This window comes from Chlorocebus sabaeus, chromosome 1, assembly GCF_047675955.1.
Source record: "Chlorocebus sabaeus isolate Y175 chromosome 1, mChlSab1.0.hap1, whole genome shotgun sequence".
Lineage (NCBI taxonomy): Eukaryota > Metazoa > Chordata > Mammalia > Primates > Cercopithecidae > Chlorocebus > Chlorocebus sabaeus.
Window position 1 is genome coordinate 32,121,410 of NC_132904.1, and position 22,621 is coordinate 32,144,030.

The 22,621-nt window shown below is 36.3% G+C and overlaps 1 protein-coding gene and 1 long non-coding RNA gene across 2 annotated transcripts in view; one reads left to right on the plus strand and one right to left on the minus strand.

Moving 5' to 3' along the window:
* Window positions 1-22,621, plus strand: part of CCDC73 (coiled-coil domain containing 73) — a 170,649-nt gene that overhangs the window by 48,101 nt on the left and 99,927 nt on the right. Inside the window, exon 3 of the mRNA XM_037999541.2 lies at window positions 18,457-18,528. Coding sequence (XP_037855469.2) covers window positions 18,457-18,528 — 72 coding nt within the window. The remainder of the gene's footprint in view (window positions 1-18,456; window positions 18,529-22,621) is intronic.
* The window catches only part of LOC103238074 (uncharacterized), a 35,927-nt gene continuing 34,170 nt past the window's right edge, over window positions 20,865-22,621 (minus strand). The window contains exon 3 of the long non-coding RNA XR_499069.3: window positions 20,865-21,309. This is a non-coding gene — a long non-coding RNA (uncharacterized lncRNA). The remainder of the gene's footprint in view (window positions 21,310-22,621) is intronic.

Genomic DNA, 22,621 nt, shown 5'->3' on the forward strand with positions numbered 1-22,621 from the left:
AAACTCTCCAGGACATTGGACTGGGCAAAGATTTCTTGAGTAATGCTCCACAAGCACAGGAACCAAAGCAAAAATGGACAAATAGGATCACATCAAGCTAAAAAGCTTCTGCATAGCAAAAGAAACAACAAAGTGAAGAGACAACTCACAGAATGGGAGAAAATATTTGCAAATGATCAATCTGACAAGGAATTAATAACCAAAATATATAAAGAGCTCAAACATCTATATAGGAAAAAATCTAACAATCCAATTTAAAAATGGGCAAAAGATCTGAATAAATATTTATCAAAAGAAGACATACAAATGGCACACAGGTGTATGAAAAGGTGTTCAGCATCACTGATCATCAGAGAAATGCAAATCAAAACTACAATGAGATACCATCTCACCCCAGTTAAAGTGGCTTTTATCCAAAAGAAAGGCAATAACAAATGTTGTTGAAGATGTGGAAAAAAGGGAACCCTCATACACTGTTGGTGGGAATGTAAATTAGTATAACCACTATGGAGAACAGTTTGCAGGTTTCTTTAAAAGCTAAAAATAGAGCTGCCATATGATCCAGCAATCCTGCCACGAGGTATATACCTAAAGGAAAGGACATCAGTATATCAAAGAGATATTTGTACTCCTGTGTTTATTGTAGCACTATTCACAGTAACCAAGATTTTGAAGCAACCTAAGCATCCATAAAGAGATGAATGGATAATGAAATGTGGTACATATACACAGTGTATATGAATATACTATTCAGCCATAAAGAAGAATGAGATCCTATTACTTGCAACAACATGGATGGAACTGGAGGTCATTATAAGTGAAATAAACCAGGCACAGAAAGATAAACTTTGCATGTCCTCCCTTATTTGTGGGAGGTAAAAATTAAAATGGTTGAACTCATGGAGATAGAGAGTAGAATGATGGTTACTAGAGGCTGGGAAGGGTAGTGGGAGTGGGGTTAGGGATGAGCTGGAGATGGTTCATGGGTACAAAAAAATAGGAAGACTGAATAAAATCTGGTAACTGATAGCACAAGGTGACTATAGTCTAATAATTTAGTTGTGCATTTAAAGATAACTAAAAGAATGTTAATTGGATTATTTGTAACATAAAGGACAAATGCTTGAGGTGATGGATACCCCATTTACCCTGATGTGATTTTTTTTTGTTTTTGAGACAGAGTCTTGCTGTGTTGCCCAGGCTGGAGTGCAGTGGCATGATCTTGGCTCCGGGCAACCTCTGCCTCCCAGGTTCAAGTGATTCTCGTGCCTCAGCCTCCTGAGTAGCTGGGATAACAGGCGTGTGCCACCATGCTCTCCCTGGCTATTTTTTGTATTTTTAGTAGAGACGGGGTTTTACCATGTTGGCCAGACTTGTCTTGACCGGGTCTCAAGTGGTCCGCCCACCTTGGCCTCCTAAAGTGCTGGGATTACAGGTGTGAGCCACCATGCCTGGCCCTGATGTGATTTTTATATAATGTATACCCGTGTCAAAATATCCCATGGACCATATATGTGTGTGTATATATATATATATACACACGCCCACACACACACCTACTATGTACCCATAGATGTTAAAAATAAAGAATTTTTTAAAAGTTTAAAAAGTCATGAAATTTTGGGGAGGTTTGATGTGCAGAATTTGATGATTCAATCAAATATGAAGAATATTTTGTTGCTGTTAAATAAGGAGCCAGGTGAAGTGGGTGCACACCTGGAGTCCCAGCTACTAGGGAGGCCGGGGAATAGAGTGAGACCCATATCTTTAAAAAAAAAAAAATGAGGTTGGTACCTACATACTGATATGGAAGATGTGTGTGATAGAGGAAGTCCTTCGCTTGCATGGTAGTGTGAAACCATAAAAAATGACCCTGCAAGCTAAGATTGTGCAAAGTAATTTTAATGTTTTTGGAGACATGCTATCACTCTGTTGCCCAGGCTGGAATGCAATGGCATGATCACAGCTCACTGCAGCCTTGACTTCCCCTGCTCAAGCAATCCTCTCACCTCAGCCTCCTGCATAACTGGGACTACAGGCACACGCCACCACGCCTGGATAATTTTTTGTACTTTTTGTAGAGATAGGGTTTTGCCATATTGCCCAGGCTGGTCTTGAACTCGTAGCCTCAAGCGATCTTCGTGCCTTGGCCTCCGAAAGTGAGGCATGAGCTGCTGCACCTGGCTTCATGCAAAACAATTTGAATAATCAATGATCAAAGTTATGATTGTTTTGTGACTGTTAAAGATATTTATGAAAACATTATATACTCTCAGTATATATTTATTATAATTTAAATGTTGATACACTAAAATAATAAAAATAATTAAATATTTAGTATACTGTAATTCAAAACATTAGAAACATTAAAAATTAAAATGTTTTATTTCTTTGTGAGAAACTTGCCAAGGTAGTTTGGACAATGCTTGCCTTATTGTTGTATAACTTACAATACTAGAATAAGCATAATTTCTCTGCCTTTGCAAATTATAATACTCCTGTTCAAGTTTAGATTAGCTTCCTACATGGTGTCCTTTGCACTTTCAATGTTGTTTAATATGTTGTCTTTGCTGGCATCACTTCCTCTGAGACATCTTAATCCTTTTATCACAGTCACTTTTCTCATTTATGTTGATAAGTTCCTAGGTATCTTATGTTGATAAGATACCTTTTCTATGTTCTTCTAGCTGCATATCTAGTCTCTCAAATGGCAGTGTTAACATTCCTATGTTCAGCCATTTCTTCAATAACTCAATTTATATTTTATTTGAATTTTACTTCCAGTAAAATTTTTCTCTTTCCTTCCCTCTCTTCCTGTGTCCCTTCTTTTCTTCTTTTTCTTGCAGCAGTTTCATTTTCATTGGCCAGTTCCCATTTTTGATGATCCATTTTCATAAAATGTCATATGGATTTTTCACAGGTAGCAAGAAAGGAACATAACAACCTACTTTATTGTCTGCACATGGATTGCATGACAGATACACAAGTGACCAGTCGTTGATAGACTGTGGTAGAAGTGACATGTTTGATCACTGATTAGGATGCACATGCATTATTTATGTAGCGGTTTGGGGACTGGGGAGCTAACGGTAAGGTTTGTGCAATTACTCACAATAATGTACCATGGTAACTGAAATTTGAACCATATTGTTGGGGAAATAGTTTTGTTTAATGAAACCATAGTAACTGAAATTCAGCAATTTGAGATGCTTTACAATAAAGATTAAAAGTAATAAAGGATTAGACATGCCAGATACACTATATGATCAATACCAGTAGAAAAATCAGACAATAAAAATAAAACTTATGTGATTTACATATTGGAGCTTGAACAGAAAGGGACATTTAAATAGAAAGGGTCATTTAATATTATTATGAATAATACATTGTATTAATGTATTAATCCATTGTAACAATTAATTAATACAGTGAAGAAATCAGAGGAATTGAGAACAATAGGGAGGGAGGTGGAGAATTTTATTCTGAAAGTGAAATATACAATATCCAAATTAATAACTCAATAGATTTAGCAGCTGATTAGACACAGTAGAAGACAGGATTGTAGAACTACATGGCATTAGAAAATATTCAAAATGGATTAAAAATACCACCCAGAGATTCAAGAAGCTCTGTGATGCCCAGTAGGATGAATACACAGAAAATCATACCCAGCTACATCATGGAAGAACTGAAAAACAAACAGAAAATCTTGAAAGCAGCCACAAGTGGAAAAGATTCATTATTTTCAAAGTAACAACAATAAGATGAAGATGGATAGTGGGCTTCTCAGTAATAATTACTCAACCCAGAAGACAATAGAATGGTACCTTTAAAATGCTAAAAGAATAGAACTACCAACCTAGAATTCTATTCCCAGCAAAAAATCCTCAAAAATGGAGGTGTGACTCTTAAATGAAATTTTCTGAGAGAAGCCAGATCCAAGAGGCTATATATTATATGATGCATTTATATGACATTCTGGAAAAGACAGAACTATAGCAATGGAAAATAAATCAGTGATTACTAGGTATTGGAGGATAGGAGAGGGGTTTGCTATATGGAATGCATGAGAAATTTAGGGGATGATGTAACTCTTCTGTATTATATAGTAGTGGTCCACCACAGCATTCTTCTGCCAAACGTAAAATGACACCATAAAGAGTAAACTGTACTATATGCAAATTTTTTTTTTTTTTTTTTTTTTTTTTTTGAGACGGAGTCTCGCTCTGTCGCCCAGGCTGGAGTGCAGTGGCCGATCTCAGCTCACTGCAAGCTCCGCCTCCCGGGTTCACGCCATTCTCCTGCCTCAGCCTCCCGAGTAGCTGGGACTACAGGCGCCCGCCACCGCGCCCGGCTAGTTTTTTTTTGTATTTTTTAGTAGAGACGGGGTTTCACCATGTTAGCCAGGATGGTCTCGATCTCCTGACCTCGTGATCCGCCCGTCTCGGCCTCCCAAAGTGCTAGGATTACAGGCTTGAGCCACCGCGCCCGGCCCCAAATTTACAAGGATGTGCAGGAGAATTCTAGTGTGGAATTTATACTATGAAAATGTAACAAACTTTCACAAATACGTAACATAAGTGAGCGGAGTAGAGGGAAAAGAAGTTGACTTAAGTAACTTGGGAAAACAGCATTTTGACTGGATACTGTAAGGCTAAAGACAAAAAGAAGGGTACATAAACAGTGTCTCTACTTGGTAAATTTGTTTCTTGAGTGGGTACGTGTCAGCAATTCTGAAACTACAGGTATACTAGGGTTGAAGAAATAAGCAAATAGATACTGAGAGCTAGGTAGATTTTTTCACGGTTGAAAGTTGTTACAAATAAGCAAAGGGGAAGTCTAGAATGAGCTCTTTGCTGCTGCATTAAAGTTGGAGATATCTCACGCCAGTGAGAATAGTGATTATTAAAAAGTCAAAAAAAACAGATGCTGGCAAGGATGCAGAGAAAAAGGAATGCTTTTACACTGTTGGTGGGAGTATAAATTAGTTCAACCATTGTGGAAGATGGTGTGGCGATTCCTCAAAGATCTGAAGGCAAAAATACCATTTGACCCACCAATCCCATTGTTAGGTATATACCCAAAGAAATATAAATCATTATATTATAAAGATATTAATACATGCACATGTATGTTCATTGCAGCACTATTCACAATAGCAAAGACATGGAATCAACCTAAATGCCCATGAGTGATAGACAGGATAAATAAAATGTGGTGTGTACACACCATGGAATACCATGCAGCTGTAAAAAGGAACGAGGTCATGTCCTTTGCAGGGACATGAATGGAGCTGAAAGCTGTTATCCTCAGCAAAGTAATGCAGCAACAGAAAACCAAACACTGCATATTTTCATTTATAAGTGGGAGCTGAATGATGCAAACACATGGACACATGGTGGGGAACAACATAGACTGGGGCCTATTGGGGCAGGGATGGGGAGGGAGAACATCAGGAAGAAGAGCTAATGGATGCTAGGCTTAATACCTAGGTGATGGGTTGATCTGTGCAGCAAACCACCATGGCACACCTTTACCTATGACTATGTAACAGACCTGCACATCCTGCACATGTATCCTGGCACTTAAAGTTGGAAAAAAAAAAAAAAAAAGGATTGGGCTGGGCGGGGTGGCTCATGCCTGTAATCCCAGCACTTTGGAAGGCTGAGGCGGGTGAATCACCTGAGGTCAGGAGTTCAAGACCAGTGTGGCCAACATGGTGAAACCACATCTCTACTAAAAATACAAAAATTAGTCGAGTGTGGTGGCGCACTCCTGTAGTCTCAGCTACTTGGGAGCCTGAGGCAGGAGAATTGCTTGAACCTGGGAGGCAGAGGTTGCAGTGAGCCAAGATCACACCACTGCACTCCAGCCTAGGGCGACAGAGCGAGACTCCATTTAAAAAAAAAAAAAAGAATTGGCGATATCAGTATGAATTCATGGTTTAATTATATACAGATAGCAAGATAAATATAGACATGTGTATACATGGGTTAGCATATATACATATATTTTCTAGCTTTCTCTGCCGAGGGGGTCTAGAAAAACTGACACCCAGATCTTGGGATCTAAATATTATTATCTAGTAAAAGAAACCAGGACTCCTAGTAAAAGGAACCAGGAGATGTGACTTATTTCAGGGCTGGGCATCTTGTAGTGCTGGAAAGTAAGGAAGTACTTAAAATGATGTCAAAAGGATACACAAAACAGCCTGAAAGAGCTCCCACGGTTAAAACTGGAGCAATTTGAACCACAAACTAATGATATTATTGGATCCCCTATTAATATAAATAAATGATTAAATAGATAAATTGGGGAGAGGGGAATTTATTTATTTATTTATTTATTTATTTATTTTTATTTTGAGACAAGGTCTTGCTCTGTTACCTAGGCTGGAGTGTAATGGTACAAACATGGCTTACTGCAGTCTTGACCTCCTGGGCTTAAGCAATCCTGCTATCTCAGCCTCCAGAGTAGCTGGAACCACAGGTGGCACCATCGTGTCTGGTTAAATTTTAAATTTTATGTATAGATGAGGTCTCCTTATGTTGCTCAGGCTTGTCTCAAACTCATGGGCTCAAGCGATCCACCTGCCTCGGCCTCCCAAAGTGGTGGGATTACAGGCGTGAGCCACCACACTCAGCTGGGAAAAATATTTACAAAAGAATTTCAGCTACTAAATGTAGGAGGAAAAGGAGAAATAGAAGATCACCCTTAGAAAATCACAGTAATAATTTCTGCAGGCCAGGCACAGTGGCTCACTCCTGTAATCCCAGCACTTTGAGAGGCCGAGGCAGGTGGATCACGAGGTCAGGAGTTCAAGACAAGCTTGGCCAAGATGGTGAAACCCCATCTCTACTAAAAATACAAAAACTAGCCGGGAATGGTGGTGGGTGCCTGTAATCCTAGCTACTCGGGAGGCTGAGGCAGGGAATTGCTTCAATCCAGGAGGTGGAGGTTGCAGTGAACCGAGATCATGCCACTGCCCTCCAGCCTGGGCAACAGAACGAGACAACATCTCAAAAAAAAAAAAAAAAAAAAAAAAAAAAAAAAAAAAAAAATTGCTGCAGGCAGTATCGACTGATGAATGCCAAATTTGATGGCTGAAACTTTAAGGCAAAACAAGGTAGTCACATAGTCACACAATATTTTTTCCAGATTATTTAGTAATTTACTATAGTGATTTTATATCTTGTTCAAAATTGTTTGCTATTCCTCCCTCCGGGAAGCAGAGCTTAATTCTATGCCCTAACACCCCACCCTATTGTGGAATAAGTGACTTGTTTCTAATGACTAGAATATGTAAGGGAAAAAATACTAGGTTTACAGTGGAGATACCTGGAAGACACTACCTTAACTAAATGATTAAAGTTAAAATCTCCAGAAATAATTCATGTTGGTATCAGTGATTCACATGAATATCAAATATTCATGATGCGATGTGATGAAAAGAAAACTTTATTCTCTGTGACATTCTTCCCCCACACCTAGTATAATCATGAAAAAATATCAGACAAGCACCATTTGAGGGACATTCTACAAGATACCTCAATAATACTCTTCAAAAGTGTCAAAATCAGTAAAAACAAGGAAAGACTGAGAAACTTTGACAGAATGGAGGAATCTAAGGAGACACGATGACTAAATGCAATGTGGTAACCTGGACTGGATCCTGGAACAGATACTGGTGGAAAAAGTAGTGAGATCTGAAATAAACTCTGTGCTCTAATTAATAGTGTAGTACCAATGTTATTTTCTCAGCCTTTGATAAATATATCATTGTAACCTAAGATGTTAACATTAGGGGAAGCTGGGTGAAGAGTATACGGGAACTCTCTACTATCTTTGCAACTTTTCTGTAAATCTAAAATTGTTTCACAATAAAAAATTTAAAAATATTAGGACTTTGAAACAGTGAAAATGCAATAAATAGTACAGTACAAATTGAATATGGTTTCTTTTTTATTTTTAAGAGATATTAAGCAAGCAAACTATATTTGGTGACTCATTTAACATTTAGTGAGGACTTATTATGCCAAATTTTAGCGCTTATTATAGTATCATGCAAAAAAAAGGTATGCACAAGATATTCTGAAAGTATGGATAAGGAAATGCATAACTTTACTGGAGGATTGAGGGAAGCTTCATGGAAGGAATAACTCATTTGGGATGTGATGGATGAGTAGGAATTTTGGATCAGTCTTTCCAAGGATTTATCAGTTGTGTTAAACTTTTCGAGGAATTAAGTTTTGGCTTTGATTCTCTCCATTATATATTTGTTTTATGTTTTATTAATATCTGCTCTTATCTTCATTATTTCATTCCTTTATTTTATTTAATTGGCTGTTATTTTTGTTTTAAAATTGTAGAGATGTGTATTTAGCTTATTAATTTTCACCTTTTTTATTTTCTAATATAAGGCATTTATAAGACTATAAATTTTCCTCAATATGGCTTCAGCTGGATCCTAATTTTTATATATTGTATTTTTATTATTCAAATTATTTTCTAATTTTCTTATAATTTATTCTTCAACATATGGGCTATTTAGATGTATACTTCTTTTAATAATATTTGAGTATTTTATTTTTTGCTAACTTAAAAAATTGATTTCTAGCTTATTTCTACTGTATCAGATAATATAGTCCATATAATTGCAGCCACTTAATAGATGTAGAGATTTGCTTTCTGGCCAAGCATATAATTGATTTTGGTAAATATTCTAACACTGATTAATTTGAAAAGAATGTGTATTCTGCATTTCTTAGGTGCAGTGTTCTGTGAATATGAATTATATAGATCAACTTTGTCAGTTTTGTTAAAGTCTTCTATATTATTACTGTTTATTTTGTCTGTTTTCCGTATTTTTTTCTCTCTATGTTTCAGTCTAGCTATTTTTTTCTGTCCTTTCACTTTACTAATCCTCTCTTCAATTTGTCTAATCTGCTGATAAACTCAGTCTATTGAGTTCTTAATTTGATTTATTATATTTTTCAGTTCTAATATTTCCATTTGGTTTGTCTTTTATAATTTTCAGTCCTCTGTGGAAATTCATTTTGTTATATATTTCCTTGAGCATGTTAATCACATATGTTTTAAAGTCTATGTCAATAAATCCAATATCTGGACTTCTTGTAGATCCATTTCTATTGTCTCTCTTTTTCTCTTGGTTTTTGGTCATTTGACCTTATCTTCGGTGAAATAGAGTAAATTTTGATTCAATGACTGACTTTGTGCATGAAAAACTGTAAAGGAAATTTGAGGCTTTGGATGGTATTATCTTTCTTTAGAGAGATTTACTTTTGCTTCTGGAAGTTGGAGTTGGGCAGATTATTTTACTAGTCAGAGACTGAGTTACCTGGAAGCTGTTTTCATCTTTGTGAGGAGTAGTTTATTTCCACTTTCTACTCTAAGAGTGTAGCTCTTTGGAGTTCCAACTAAAATTCTAGGATATTTGCCAGAGTCCCTCCTCCTTGGTGGGCCCTGAACACTAAGCCTATCCTCATAAGACTGCTGGTGGATCTGCCTGTTTCTCAGCCTCTAGTGAACTATCAGATGCTGATTATCAGGATTACTTCTTTATGGTTCTCTTCTCTGTATGATCTTGGAGATGTATTCTACATCATCAGTCTTTTTGCAGGATCATGAAATTGTAGAAATTTAGAGATGAAAGTGACCTGAGATACCTTCTAGACCAACCTAAAACCCAGAGACTCATACTCACATCTCCCCATTCCTTGTCCAGTGCTCTTCCATTAACATGTATAAGTTAGCTGAAATGAATAAAGTTATTAACATAAAATTGAGTTATATTGTAAAGGGTTAGATAGCAAAATGTCTTTAGTTGTAATGAGCAAAACACGTAAGTGTTTTATAAGCTGGAAGGTAGGACAACAAGATATAGTAGTCTCTCCTTATTTTTGTGGGGGTAAGTTCCAGGACCTGCAGCAGATGCCTGAAACTTCAGATAGTATCACACCCTGTGCAATGTATACTGTTTTTCCCTACGTGCACATACCTGTAATGAAGTTTAATTTATAAATTATGCATATAAGAAGTTAAAAACAGCTAAAAATAGAACAATTATAGCAATATACTATAATAAAAATTATGCAAATGTGGTCTCACTTTCTGTCAAAATATCTTATTGTATTATATTAACCTATTTTTGGACAATGGTTGACTGCAGGTAACTGAAACCTCAGAAAGTGAACCCATGGATAAGGGGGGATTACTGAAAAGTAAAAAAAAACACCAAAAAAGACATCTTCTTAATTCGCTAAACTATATTTCACTTCTTAACTGTATAGTAATTAATAAAAGTAAGAGGGGACATTACTCATTTTTTTCTGTATTAACCTAAAATGGTAATAATATTTGAAAAAAATGGAATGTTTAAAATTTATAATGATCTACAAATTAACAGTCCGAATCAACAAAATAGTTTATATTGAATGCACAATGTGTGCATTTTAGAAGTTAGACATCATTTTTGATACATGTCCTTATCATATAGATAGAATTACTGATAAGGAGTGGGGATGCACAGTAATATAGCACAGAAGTAACAAGTAACAGACACCTTCCTTCAGAATTCAGGCAGTTGGCACGTGATGTGAGTAGGGCAGGAATTTTTTTGACCTGGAAAGCCTATATCTTCAGTTCAACGTACATCTGCCATTCAGCTCCAAGTAATTATTGGCATGTAGAAAAATAAGCTCTGTGCTATCCAGCTTTTTCAGTTATTGAAGAGAACCTAGAAATCCAGATTTCAACATGAAATCTACTGGATTCTAAAAATAGGAAGTAAGTTGAAAGTTTTAAAACAAAACATAATTCTGAGCCAAATCATCTCTACAATGGGAATAAAAGATCTCTACCACAAATCTTTTAGGCTTTTAAATTATGCATTAATTTGATAACCTTTTATAAGCCATTTCTCAATCTATGCCTTAAGAGAATTGAAAATTTAATGGTCATCACATGCCATGCAAATTAATGACTATACTATCACATAGTGTGTATTATTATGTATCATAATAGAATCATGAGCAAAGTGTTAGGGTAGTTCAGAAAGGGCACATTAAATTTGTTAAATATCCAAAGAATAAATTTTTGAATTCTAAATTAGCAGTAAATAAAAGTCAGTGGAGTTTTGGGTGGTTTAAAATAATGACTTTCTAAGAAAAGTATGAGGGAAAACTGGGTAATTAATGGTGTTTGTGGTAAATAACATTAAGCAGCATTTCAATACCCCATAAAATTAAAAACGGTATGGATAGAATCATACCCCTTTCTGATCATTATGATTTGTAGAATGTATATCTTTATACCACATGGAAAACGGATAAAATGGGTTTTAGCCACATTGCAGAAAAATAGCATTAGAATATACTTGTACTACAGTAGGATTTTATTAACTTTATGCTTTCTGTTAAAAATTATTATTTAACTTTTTATTAGAGCCTTAATTTTTTCTTCTATTTATTCTTTAAGCAGCTTTTAAAAGTTATTAATACAAATTATTAAATGTCAATGATAAAAAATATTAAATTTAATAAAAATGTTATCTCTAACTTCAATAAAGTACCTAGAATACAGAATCTTAAAAGTGTTTATTTTTTATTAGATGCCTTAGGACTACAAGGATATAAGTGTTTTTACAAAAACAATAAAAGAGGAGTAATTTGATGGTTTATTTACTCTTTATAACCTTTAGAAAGTGTCATGTCTTTTTTAAAGTGTTTGCTTCAGGCTGTAGTTTTACAAGATGGGCTATGTATTGGTCAGGCCTCTTCAATTCTTGACCCTGAACAGATTTAGGAACATACACCAGGCACATGTCCAAGCAGCCAAAATTGTAACTGGGTACTTGTACATTCCTTTTCAAACTCATAAGCCACCTCCTACGAAATTGCTCAACTCAGTTTCTCATGTTGTCTAAGAAAATACTAATCACTCTTCCAGATAGTTTCTTGGTCTGAAAAGTACTCAAGATAAATATTTCTAACATTCATGGGCTAGCCTAAAAGTTTATATTTAAACAAATCTCTTTCTTAATAGTATTTAAACTACTGTTTTCACATTTGTCAACTTAATCTATGACAAAGATTTCTGATATAGAAAAGTATCTATTAATATTAGAACATTCATAGCAATTCTTAAATTCTTTTGTTTTTCATTCAACAAATATTTCTAGTTTTTATTTTGAGATGTTTTACCAAATAACCAGATTGTGCTTGCATATTTAACATAGGTAAAATGATTTTGAATGGTTTCCTAAATTTGAGGGGATATAAAGATTAATTTCTGAAGTTTTTGAAGGAAAGGAATATGTATCATAACAACCCATACTGTTCTGCAGCATCCACAGTCTCTTCAAGGTAATGTAATGCAGCATTTAAGAGACTTTGGAGACAGATGATCTGAGTTCGAATACTGGCTCTGCTGTTTACCTCCTGTGTGACTTTAGGCAAGCTATTTACCCTCTTGCTATCTGAAGTTCCTTATATATACAATGGCAATAGTAAGAGAACCTACCTCATATTATGTCCAAGATTATATTAATCAATAAATAAAAAGTACTTAGAACAATATCTAGATCATGGTAAGACCTCAGAACCCACTCTAACCAATGAAAGGGAAGTGGTTAAAAGAGAACCAGACCTTCATGATGAAAACAGTATCTTGTACATTTTCAGTCCAGCTGCTTTTAGAAGAGATGCATGTTTTATGTACAGTCCTTCCCAGAACAAATGTATATATGTACATTTATTTCCTTTTTAAATATGTTTTGATAATAGAAAGGTATTACTGTAAGAGATTGTAATCTCTAATCATTTATGTATCTTGTAGTATATACTGTTGGTAGGGATTGCCTCCCTTCTTCCCTGTTGGAAAAACCCTAATTGTGTCATAGGGTCCACCTCTCATGAATGTGAGTCAGGTAAGTCCTCACTGGTATTAATCACATATAAACATCCAATGTACTTCCCCTGTCAATGACTAGCTTAGGAGAGGGTATGTGACCCAGTTATGGCTAATGAAATACTAGGGAATGTGTGTTGGGAAGCTTCTGGGAAAGGTTTTGTTAACCTTTTATTAAGAGAATATACTTTTTCTACTGCAAGATGTTCTCTGACTTGTCATTAATGCCTAAAATGAAAGTAACCATTTTGCAACCATGAGGGGTGGAAAGCATGATGAAAGTCACTGATAATGGCAAAATGGAAAGATGGGCAGCAGCATAGTATTGATGATATTGTTGAGTGGGCCACTGAAATAATCAATTGTAGAAGCACTCTACATTTAGACTGTTGTTCATATGAGATGCTAACTCCCATAAGCCATTGTGAGCTGGATTTTGTTGTTACTTGCTGCTAAAAAAGTTCTAAATGAGACAACTTTCATGAAAGTCTACCTTTGAGTAACATAGCATAGGTGTGTATGTGTATATATGTATAATAAATCAAAGGACATAAAAGTGAGTCATAGGCTGGGCGTGGTGGCTCATGCTTGTAATCCCAGCAGTTTGGGAGGCCCAGGCGAGTGGATCACGAGGTCAGGAGATCGAGACCATCCTGGCTAACACAGTGAAACCCCATCTCTACTAAAAATACATAAAATTAGCCAGGTGTGGTGGCAGGTGCCTGTAGTCCCAGCTACTTGGGAGACCGAGGTAGGAGAATGGTGTGAACCCAGGAGGCGGAGCTTGCAGTGAGCTGAGATTGCGCCACTGCACTCCAGCCTGGGCAACAGAGCGAGACTCTGTCTCACAAAAAAAAAAATAAAAATAAAAATAAAAATAAAATAAAAGAGTGAGTCATAGAAAAATATTTCATTTAAAAAGCACATATTTTATCTGTTAATATCTACTGTTTGGTTTCTCTCCAACATGTTGTTATGAAAGTTGTCAAACACACAGCAAAACTGAAAGAATTTTTACAGTGAACACTCATACAACATTAACATTTTACTATTTTTGCTTTATCACTTATCTATGTATCCCTCTTTTGACTTCATTCTGATGATTTCAAAGTAAATTGCAGACATCAGTATACTTCCTCCTGATATTTAAAATGAATATCATGGGCCGGGCGCAGTGGCTCATTCCTGTCGTCGCATCACTTTGGGAGGCTGAGGTGGGCAGATTACCTGAGGTCAGGAGTTCCAGACCAGCCTGGCCAACATGGTAAAACCCTGTTTCTACTAAAAATATAAAAATTAGCCGGGCATGGTGTCATGCACCTGTAATCTCAGCTATCTGAAAGGCTGAGGCAGGAGAATTGCTTGAACCTGGGATGCGGAGGTTGCAGTGAGCCGAGATCGTACCACTGCACTCCAGGCTGGGTCTGGGTAACAGAGCGAGACTCTGACTCAAAAAATAAAAAATAAAATAAATATCATTACAAAGAGTTTACTATTTCTCTACAGCGTTTTTCCTTACACTAAAGCTTATATACAATGAAATGTACACATCTTAGCTATACATTTAGTGAGTTTTGACAGATGAATACACTTGTATAATTGAAACCTTATGAAGATGTAAAATATTCTCATGAACTCAGAAAGCTCCCTCATCCCTCTTCCCAGGCAAATTCTATCCTTAATGCCCACCCCAAGGGATAATTACTCTCTTGATTTTTTACCAAACTCAATTAGTTTTATTTGTTCCACCATTTCATTTAAATGGAATCATCATTGTGTATTGTTTTGGGTAAGGGTGCTTTCACTCAGCATGTTTTTAATTAGTTTATATTGTATATATTAGCATACAAATTCTATAAATGCTTTTCAAAGTGTATACTTATATAACTCATTTTCTCTGACGTGATTATAAGTTGCATTTTAAATTTGCTTTCTGCATATTCATTGTTAAAATATAGAAATGTGACTTTTTTGTGTGTGTTAATCTTGTATCCTGTGACCTTGTTAAATTCACTTACTAGTTCTGGGAGTTTTTTTGTAGGTTCCTTGGTATTTTCTATGCATACAATCATATCATCTGCAAATAGAGGTAGTTTTATTTTGTCCTTTCCAATCAGTTTATTTGTTTATGCCTTATAGCAGTGGTTAAAACTTTCAGTATTATATTTAATAAGAATGATGAGAATAGACATCCCTGCATTGTTTCTGATCTTAAAGTGAAAGCATTCAATCTTTCACCATTAAATATGATGCTAAATGTAGGGTTTTTGTAAATGTTCTTTACAAAAAGCAAAGATAATATCTTTTATTCCTAACTTGTTCAGAGTTTTTATCAAGAATAGATGTTGAATTTTGTTAAGTGCTTTTTCTGTGTCCGTTGATACGATCATATGATTAGCATATTGATGTAATAAATTACACTGATTGATTTTCAACTTTTGAACCAGCTTTGCATACCTGCAATGAATTCCACTTGTCATGGTGTATAATTTTTAAATTACATTGTTGGATTCTATTTGCTAATATGTTATTAAGGATTTTTGCATGAAAAGTTGTGAGAAATATTGGTCAGAGTAATCCCTTTGTGCTGTCTTTGGTATTGGTATTATGGTAAATAGGTCTGATAAAATCAGTTAGTATGTGTTTCCTCCTCTTCTACTTTTCTGGAAGGGACTGTATAAAAGTGGTGCTAATTCTTTAAATATTTGGTAGTATTCTCCAGTGAAACCATCTGGGCCTGAAGATTTCTTAGACTTTTTTATTAAAAACTCAACTCTTTTAATAGTTACAGGGCTATTTAGATTGTCTATATTATCTTGGTTGAGTTTTGATAGTTTGTGGCTTTCGAGACATTGGCCAATTTCTCTAAGTTGCCAAATTTATGACTGTGAAGTTTTTTGTAGCACTTGCTTATTATCTTTTTAATAGTTACATTTTTGTACATGGTTTCTTTTAGCTCTTTGACCATTTATAAAATAGTTTGATTAAAAGTTTTATGTATTTTTCTTGTAAATTTGTTTGAGTTCTTTGTAGGTTCTGGATATTAGCTCTCTGTCAGATGAGTAGATTGCAAAAATTTTCTCCCATTCTGTAGGTTGCCTGTTCACTCTGATGGTAGTTTCTTTTGCTGTGCAGAAGCTCTTTAGTTTAATTAGATCCCATTTGTCAATTTTGGCTTTTGTTGCCATTGTTTTTGGTGTTTTAGACATGAAGTCCTTGCCCAACCCCATCAAAAAGTGGGCAAAGGATATGAACAGACACTTCTCAGAAGACATTTATGCAGCCAACAGACACATGAAAAAATGCTCATCATCACTAGCCATCGGAGAAATGCAAATCAAAACCACAATGAGATACCATCTCACACCAGTTAGAATGACGATCATTAAAAAGTCAGGAAGCAACAGATGCTGGAGAGGATGTGGAGAAATAGGAACACTTTTACACTGTTGGTGGGACTGTAAACTAGTTCAACCATTGTGGAAGACAGGGTGGCGATTCCTCAAGGATCTAGAACTAGAAATACCATTTGACCTAGCCATCCCATTACTGGGTATATACCCAAAGGATTATAAATCATGCTTCTATAAAGACACGTGCACACGTATGTTTATTACGGCACTATTCACAATAGCAAAGACTTGGAACCAACCCAAATGTCCATCAATGATAGACTGGATTAAGAAAATGTGGCACATATACACCATGGAATACTATGCAGTCATAAAAAAAGGATGAGTTCATGTCCTTGTAGGGACATGGATGCAGTTGGAAACCATCATTCTCAGCAAACTATCTCAAGAACAGAAAACCAAACACTGCATGTTCTCACTCATAGGTGGAAACTGAAAAATGAGAACACTTGGACACAGGAAGGGGAATATCACACACTGGGGCCTGTTGTGGGGTGGGAGGAGGGGGGAGGGATAGCATTAGGAGATATATCTAATGTAAATGATGAGTTAATGGGTGCAGCACACCAACATGGCACATGTATACATATGTAACAAACCTGCACGTTGTGCACATGTACCCTAGAGCATAAAATAATTTTAAAAAAAGTTTTATGTCCAATTTCTGGGCTTCCTAAAGTATAATTTCCATTAATGTTTTTCCCTTATAGTGGGCTACTCTTTGCTTTTTCTTTGCATGCCTTGTAACTTTTGTTGAAAACATTTTGGATATATGGCAGCTCTGGAAATCAGACTCTTCTCACTTTCTAGAGTTCCTGCTTCTTGTCTTTGTTTAGTGTGTATTTGAACTAATTTGTAGTCTGTTGTCTTTGTTGTGTGTGGCTACTGACTTTGCTGTTATTTTAGTGGTCAGCTAGTGATTGCAGAGATTTCTTTAAATAATACCAAAGGAACCAAAGGGGAAAAAAAATCTAGTTTTTGCAGAAGGGCTCTGTGTGTGTTTGTTGAGGCACAAAGTTTTCAGCAGAAGCTTCAGATTTCTCTAGTGATACCTTATGTTTATGATGTGGGCAAATTCAGGAGTATTACATTATTTTAAACAAAACCAGAGAATATTTCTAAATGACTGCTTCCTGCTTGGCATTGGGCCTCCCCACTTGACTTTGAATCTTCTCTTTGTCTTGCTTCCCAGAGAAACTCTGTCTTTGCAGCTCTCCTTGCTGTATCTCCTTGTTCTTTTTACTTGATGCTTATTGGCATGGTGGTGGTGGAAGATAGGGGAAGAAGGGCATTCTCTGATATTCTCATTAAACCTTAGTCTTAGGTGAACTTGAGTCTCAGGATGAGATCTTCATGAGTGTTTGGTCCCTCTTTCGTATGTAATGCTGGGCCTAGCATGTATCCCTGCCCTTCTCACAATGAAAGAACTGTTGTTGCCTTGTTTTCCCAGTCCTCCTCTTCCCAATTGCTGCTTAAAGGAGATAAGGAAGCTAGGTCTGCCTAGGTAGAATTTTTAGTGATGACTTTTGGTCCTCTCGCCCAGCTGCAGAGGGTTTCCACTAGTGCTTTTAGCTATAGTTTCTGTTGCCCTCCCCTCTGCAGATTAAGGGTTTTGATCTGTAGAGGAAATAGGGAAGATGGCTTGTGAGTGCTCTTCCCCTGCATAGCCAGTGCTGCAGGGGAAAGTTTTTATAGGATTTTTCTCAATCTTTTATGTAAGCACCTGGTGTGTTTCCTAGAAGAAAAGCCTGCTAGAAAGTGTAAATCTCTCTATTTCAGGAGATTCATATTTTTACAGTAGCCTACATTCTACCTTTAGCAATTTATTAAGGACTTTTCATTGAAACTTCTTACCAGTCCTTGGTAGCTTATGTCCCAGGTAAGCAAATGTCAGGATTCTGTTTCTCTAGGCATGTGTCTCTATCCAGATTTTGGGTACTTGATTGATCTGGGACCTCAGTTCTATGATGGACTTGTCTAATTTGCAGTTTGTCTAGATTTTTTTCTTGTTGTAAAGGTGGGAGTATGCTATTTCTATATCTCTCCAGAAAGAGCTAAAACTGGAAGTTTTAAAGTCTTTGTTTTTATAGCACTTTTCTTTTTCTTTTTGACTTAGGAAGCAGAAATTCATTATGAAGAGCAGATTGGTAAAATTATTGTGGAGACACAGGAACTTAAATGGCAAAAGGTAAGTAATATGGTTAAGGCTTTGTGTCCCCAGCCAAATCTCATCTTGAATTGTAGTCCATATAACTAACTCCCACATGTCAAGGGAGAGACAAGGTGGAGGTAATTGAATCATTTGGGTGGTTCCCCCATGCTGTTCTCCGGATAGTTCTCATGAGATCTAATGGTTTTATAAGGGGTTCTTCCCTCTTCGCTCAGCACTTCTCCTTTCTGTCACCTTGTAAAGAAGGTGCCTTGCTTCCCCTTCTCCTTCCATCATGATTTTAAGTTTCCTGAGGCCTCCACAGCCATGCTGAACTGTGAGTCAATTAAACCTCTTTCCTTTATAAAGTACCCAGTCTTGGGCAGTTCTTTATAGCAGTATGAAAGCTGACTAATACAGTGAGTATTTTTTTTTTCTCTCAGATTAGTATTTATAGCATCTATTTTAAAATGTATTCTAATCCTTATTGCCAAGTTAATTTTTAAATTTTCTAACAGATTCAGGGGTTAGTGGATTATTTAAATAAAATCTCAAGAAAATCCCAACTAAAGCTGTTGGTAACATTTAGGCTTCCAGAAAACTGAGAATAAAAATTTTGTGGCCGGGCGCGGTGGCTCAAGCCTGTAATCCCAGCACTTTGGGAGACCGAGACGGGCGGATCACGAGGTCAGGAGATCGAGACCATCCTGGCTAACACGGTGAAACCCCGTCTCTACTAAAAAATACAAAAAAACTAGCTGGGCGAGATGGCGGGCGCCTGTAGTCCCAGCTACTCGGGAGGCTGAGGCAGGAGAATGGCGTAAACCCGGGAGGCGGAGCTTGCAGTGAGCTGAGATCCGGCCACTGCACTCCAGCCTGGGCGACAGAGCAAGACTCCGTCTCAAAAAAAAAAAAAAAAAAAAAATTTTTGTTCAGGCTTTTTGACACAGCACTGTGAATAACTCTAAAAACTATTTTACATCTGAGAAACACATTGTATGTTATAGGGGAGTGAGAATATTTTGAAAGCAATGAAACCTCATAAGTAGTACCATATTTTCCCAGGGTGTTATTACATAATGTAACCAAATATTAAAAAATAGTGTCAGCTCTTATTTTCTCCGTAGCTTTATCTGTATTGAAGCATTTATGATAGTGCTTCTCATGCTGCTCCATCAGAGTAATCTTAACAACTAAAACCTGGAAGTGTAATTATGCTGATTTCTGTTCTCCTTGTTTGGTAATATTGAAACAGGAATTGGGGGTAACATCAGAATCAGAAGTCAGGTGATAGTGGATAGACCAAACTAGAAATAATTGGAATTTCGAGGTTAGACAGATCCAGAGGTTGTGCAGATTATGGGAATAAAATCAGGGTTGAATTATTTGAAGGACAAGTATGAAACAGACCTATCTGTGGAGGGAAAGAATATGGAGGGAAAGAATAGGTAAATACTAAGTACAACTAATTTTCAAGCAGATTTTAAAATGTAAAGTTATATCTTGTTTTTGCATAGAGCTAACAGCATAAAGTTATCACAATCCCTAAGGTAATCAGTAAGTTTAATGAACCCAATTTAACAAGCAACTGCAGTGAGTAGCTCACACCTGTAATCCCAGCACTTTGGTAGGCCAAGGCAGGAGGGTTACTTGAGGCCAGGAGTTCAAGACCTGGGCAACATAGTGAGACCTTGTCTCTATTTAAAAATACATATATTAGCAGGACATGGTGGCATGTGCCTGTAGTCCTACCTCCTTGAGAGGCTGAGGTGGGAGGATCACTTGAGCCCAGGAGTTTGAGACTGTAGTGAGCTATGTTTGTGCCATTGCACTCCAGCCTGAGTGCAGAGTGAGATGCTATCTCTAAAAATAAATAAATAAATAAATCCAATTTACAATGTCAAGAACATATTTAGGGTACTTAAGCTTATTCTAAGGTTTATGTGGAAATAAACATATAAGAGTGACTGGGAAATTTTTTAAAAAGAAGGGAATGAAATAGTCATACTTGATTCTTAAATATAATATAAATTGTCATAATTAAAATAGCTTGGTGCAGTGTACACAGTTATTTAGTAAAACACAACAGAATCTAGAAATAGATCCAAATACATAAGACAATTTAGTGAATGTTAACGATGGCTTTTAAATCAGTGGGGAAGAACAGACTATTCAAGAAATGGTATTAGAGCTGGATTTCATCTGAAGAAAAAACCAGATTCTTACCTTTACCAACTTTTAGAAAAACAAGAACTTTCATTTGTTGTTAGCAGTGTAAATTAGAACTGCCTCGTTGGATTCCCTCAAATATCACCAAAGAACTTGTTAATAAAGCAGGTGTGTTTATTGAAACTCATTGCAAGAAGTGAAAACACTACAGAGTCTTAGTATTTCAAAAGGTGCAAATCAGTATTGGACTACGTAGAGGGTTATAGGGTCTAGGTGCAAGTAGATTTAGGCAGTTCTTTTAAGGCAGGATGTTGATGGAAATTGGGCAAATTTTGTAATGTAGTATTTAGGATTGTGAATGTAGCAACATTGAGGCTCTTGAAGCTACTCTTGAGAATAGTTGTTTGATAAACCAGATGTTTACCCAAATAAACCATTGTCTCAGATAAGTTGTTTTGCAGCAGTTGCCTGAAACAAACAGTGATATAATTTATTGGTTTTTATAGTCTTATATTTACTGGGCAAAGATTTCCTGGAACAAAAAACTAAGCTGTGTTGACACAGGTATTCTCAGTTCTTACTCCAAATATCTCTGTTATATTGATGCAGGTGGTTTCAGTTCTCAGTCCCCTTTTGCTTCTTCAACCTGAGCTGGAAAAAAAAATAATAAACCATTATTATTTAGGATGTGATCAATCAAGATTTATGCTGCTTGATGAAGAGTCATGATGACATGTGGGTGGTTTCTGGTGGTGTGTGTGTGTGTGTGTGTGTATCAGTTTTTCCTTTTGTTGGATCATAATTTGTTGGATCATTTTATAGGACAGTGGCTATCCAATAGTATTTAAGACTCCAGAAGTCACACTTCTGAACACACCAACATGGAAAAACACTAAGGAAAAGTTTATTATCAGAACTTGTAGATCACTTTTAAGCCAGCAGCCAGGAATACCTATATTAAACCAAGAGAACAGAGGCCATCCCCAAATCAGAAATTTCCATTAGTAATTGTACTCACACCATAGAGTGGCCAAGAATATAGAGAGTAATAGTAAGGATAAGGGTCTTTGAAACCATCATGGTTAATAAATGATATGTTTTTACTCACTTAAGGGGCTGGATTAAGAAAGGGGAAAGAAAGTATCGCAGAAAATAAAGAACAAAAGCCTGCAAATAAAAGCATTGCAATCTTTGGCTCTGATTATCTAGGTAGGGTGTTAGCAAGCTTTTTATGTAAATAGCCGTATAGTAAATATTTCAGGCTTTGTGGACGGTATGGTCTCTGTCACAGCCACTCAACTCTGTTGTTATAGTGTAAAAGCAGCCATGGACAATACTTACATGAATCAGCATGACTATGTTCCTATAAAACGTTATGGACACTAAAATTTATATTTTATACAATATTCCGGTGATTTGAAATGTTATTTTTTTTATTTTTCTTTTTAACCCATTAAAAATATAAAAACCATTCTTGGTTCACGGTCCACATAAAAACAGACTCCGTAGGTCTTGGGTAGAGGCTGTCTTGATCCATACCTCTTGAATGGTAGCTGTTTCTGAAGATGTCTGCTTCTGAAGCTTTCTCAAGACTCCTTAGATTTAAATTTCTTGATGGAATGGCATTCTGTGTATTAGTGAAACCTAGTGTCTGTTCATCTGGGAGACATGAATTCAAGGATCTATTCCCCCGGGGGTTTAGCCACTGTGCTAGCAGTCAAAGTTCTTGGTGGGATTATTTCCAATATGGTTTCAGGATGTTTGTTTTTCTTCTCTGAGGTCATTTCCAGAAGACATTACCTCTGAGCTTTTGGTCTTGTAGAAGAAAAGCAACTTTTATCTGTTTGTGATTAGACTCTGAAACATATTACATTAGTCCCTTGGAGTACTTTGCCACATTTGTCTGAAGTAAAGAAATGTCCAAAATGAAGGGCGAAGTAGCCAACTTCATAGAGCAAACTCT